The 2,005-nt window shown below is 35.6% G+C and overlaps 1 protein-coding gene across 1 annotated transcript in view; it reads left to right on the top strand.

The window, feature by feature from the left end:
• ABCC5 (ATP binding cassette subfamily C member 5) overlaps nt 1-2,005 on the top strand; it is a gene marked incomplete in the record, with an annotated part of 42,908 nt that overhangs the window by 29,700 nt on the left and 11,203 nt on the right. Inside the window, 2 exon segments of the mRNA XM_072408356.1 lie at nt 925-1,128; nt 1,241-1,385. Of these exon segments, the coding sequence (XP_072264457.1) occupies nt 925-1,128; nt 1,241-1,385 (349 nt within the window).

Raw genomic sequence — 2,005 nt, 5'->3', positions numbered from 1 at the left:
AAGTGGGGATTTTAGTGTAGGCGAAAAAATACGGGGTTATCCAAAAGAGCAAAAATATTTAGTGCGAGAAATTACGGGCTTAGCGGTTGGGGGGTTAAGTTGGTTTAGAAAGTTTTTTTTTTTCTTTGCTTAATAATTTAGTCTAGGTATGTAAATGTTTGTCATTATGTCATTATCAGACTGTCATTTAGTGGTCCAGCATCTAGTGTCTGTATTGGGCCTAAAAGATTACTCTCTTACCATACATAATCTATTACATGTCCATGCAGTCAAATGATACCTCTATTAAAGAGACCACTGAATTAAAAAAAAAAAAAAAAGCAAAATATATAATATATAATTTTTTTTTGCTATTTAATTGCAATAAAAAGCAACCACTGAGTGTTTTTTCTAATCTGTGCCCCGCACACTAGTTCAGTCTTATACTTGCCTGTCTAGAATTCAGCAAAATATTGTCTATGCAGGGTATCAACCTCCTGAACGGTAACCCCGAGTGTGGCTCTGGGTAAAAAAAAAAACAGCTGATAGCACTAACTCTGAGCCCCACTCGGAGTGGCTAAAAAAATTAAATATAAAGATTTACCTGGTCCCACGGGTGTCCTCCAGTGTTATGCCGGTCGGATTCCATCCTCAGGCTGTGTCCGTTTCGTCCGATCTGTCCCCCAGCGAGTGCACTGACGTTCCTTGGGAGCTCCCGGTAAAGTCTGTGCGTGCGGAAGCGTGGCGAGAATTTCAAATTATTTTCTATTATTTAAAGTTTATTATTAAATGTTATACATTTATTAAATATTGGACTATTATATTAGAATTGGAATATTTCTGTGAGTTATGCCTATGAAATACATGCCTACAATGTAAATTTAATTACTGTTTCAACCAGTGTTTGCCTCCTTTTCAGAATGTATTTTTGTTCTTTGTTTGCAGATAGGAGAGCGTGGAGCTAATATAAGTGGTGGCCAGAGGCAAAGAATTAGTTTGGCAAGAGCTTTATACAGTGACCGCAACATTTACTTCCTAGATGATCCTCTTAGTGCCTTAGATAACCATGTGGGCAACCACATCTTTAACAGTGCCATCAAAAAGTACCTGAAAACTAAGACTATTTTGTTTATCACCCATCAGCTTCAGGTAATGGAAAAAACAATTTGGGGCACTGTTTTTTTCAGAGTCCTATCTTGAACAAGCAGTTGATTTCTCACTATTGTCGTTTTATGCTTTCCCTAATACTTTCTTGCACCAGTACCTTGTGGACTGTGATGAGGTTATATACATGAAAGAAGGCTGCATAACCGAGAGGGGAACACATGAAGAGCTCATGAAAATGAATGGAGAATATGCTACAATTTTTAATAACTTCCAGCTGGGAGATGCACCTCATATTGAGGCAAGTTCAGTGTGTGAATAACACCAGAAGCTACCTATAATATAACTTTAAAATGATCACAAATATGTGCTCTAACCCTATTAATTTTACACTCCTTCCCAGAAAGACATTGGAAGTTGTTTTTTCCCTATACATTGAATTTGGGCATACTCAATACTTGTGTAAAGAATGCTAGAGAGATGGTAGTTACAAACTTTTATGTTGCACAGTGAAACTGTTTTTCAAACCTGCCTTTTCAGCAAAGAATGTGTGTGAGAATGAATAAATATATATATTTATCATATTATAAATCAACTGTTAAGATAGGTTTACTAGTGTTAAATAGAAGTTAGAGCTATTTCTTTAATTTCAGCCCTTACTACATTTTTTTTTTTTAATAAGGGTGATAATTACCTTTCTCCCTACATGTCTTTTTTTACCTCGCTAGCAGTATGATTATTTTAGTATTATTAAAAGACAATTGACATAACAATAAAATACTTCTTAACCCCAAGCCACACTCAAAATTACCACCAGGAAAGTTAACTGAATACTAGATTTGTTTACAATCTGGTCAGTAGTAGGCAAAATTCACCAGCTGAAAAATAGAAATTTTCAGAGCTCAGCCATTCTAGATTCTTT

This window comes from Pyxicephalus adspersus, chromosome 4 (genome assembly GCF_032062135.1).
Source record: "Pyxicephalus adspersus chromosome 4, UCB_Pads_2.0, whole genome shotgun sequence".
Taxonomy (NCBI): Eukaryota; Metazoa; Chordata; class Amphibia; order Anura; family Pyxicephalidae; genus Pyxicephalus; species Pyxicephalus adspersus.
Note: the sequence above shows the minus strand (reverse complement) of the source record. Positions and strands in the feature narration are given on the sequence as shown.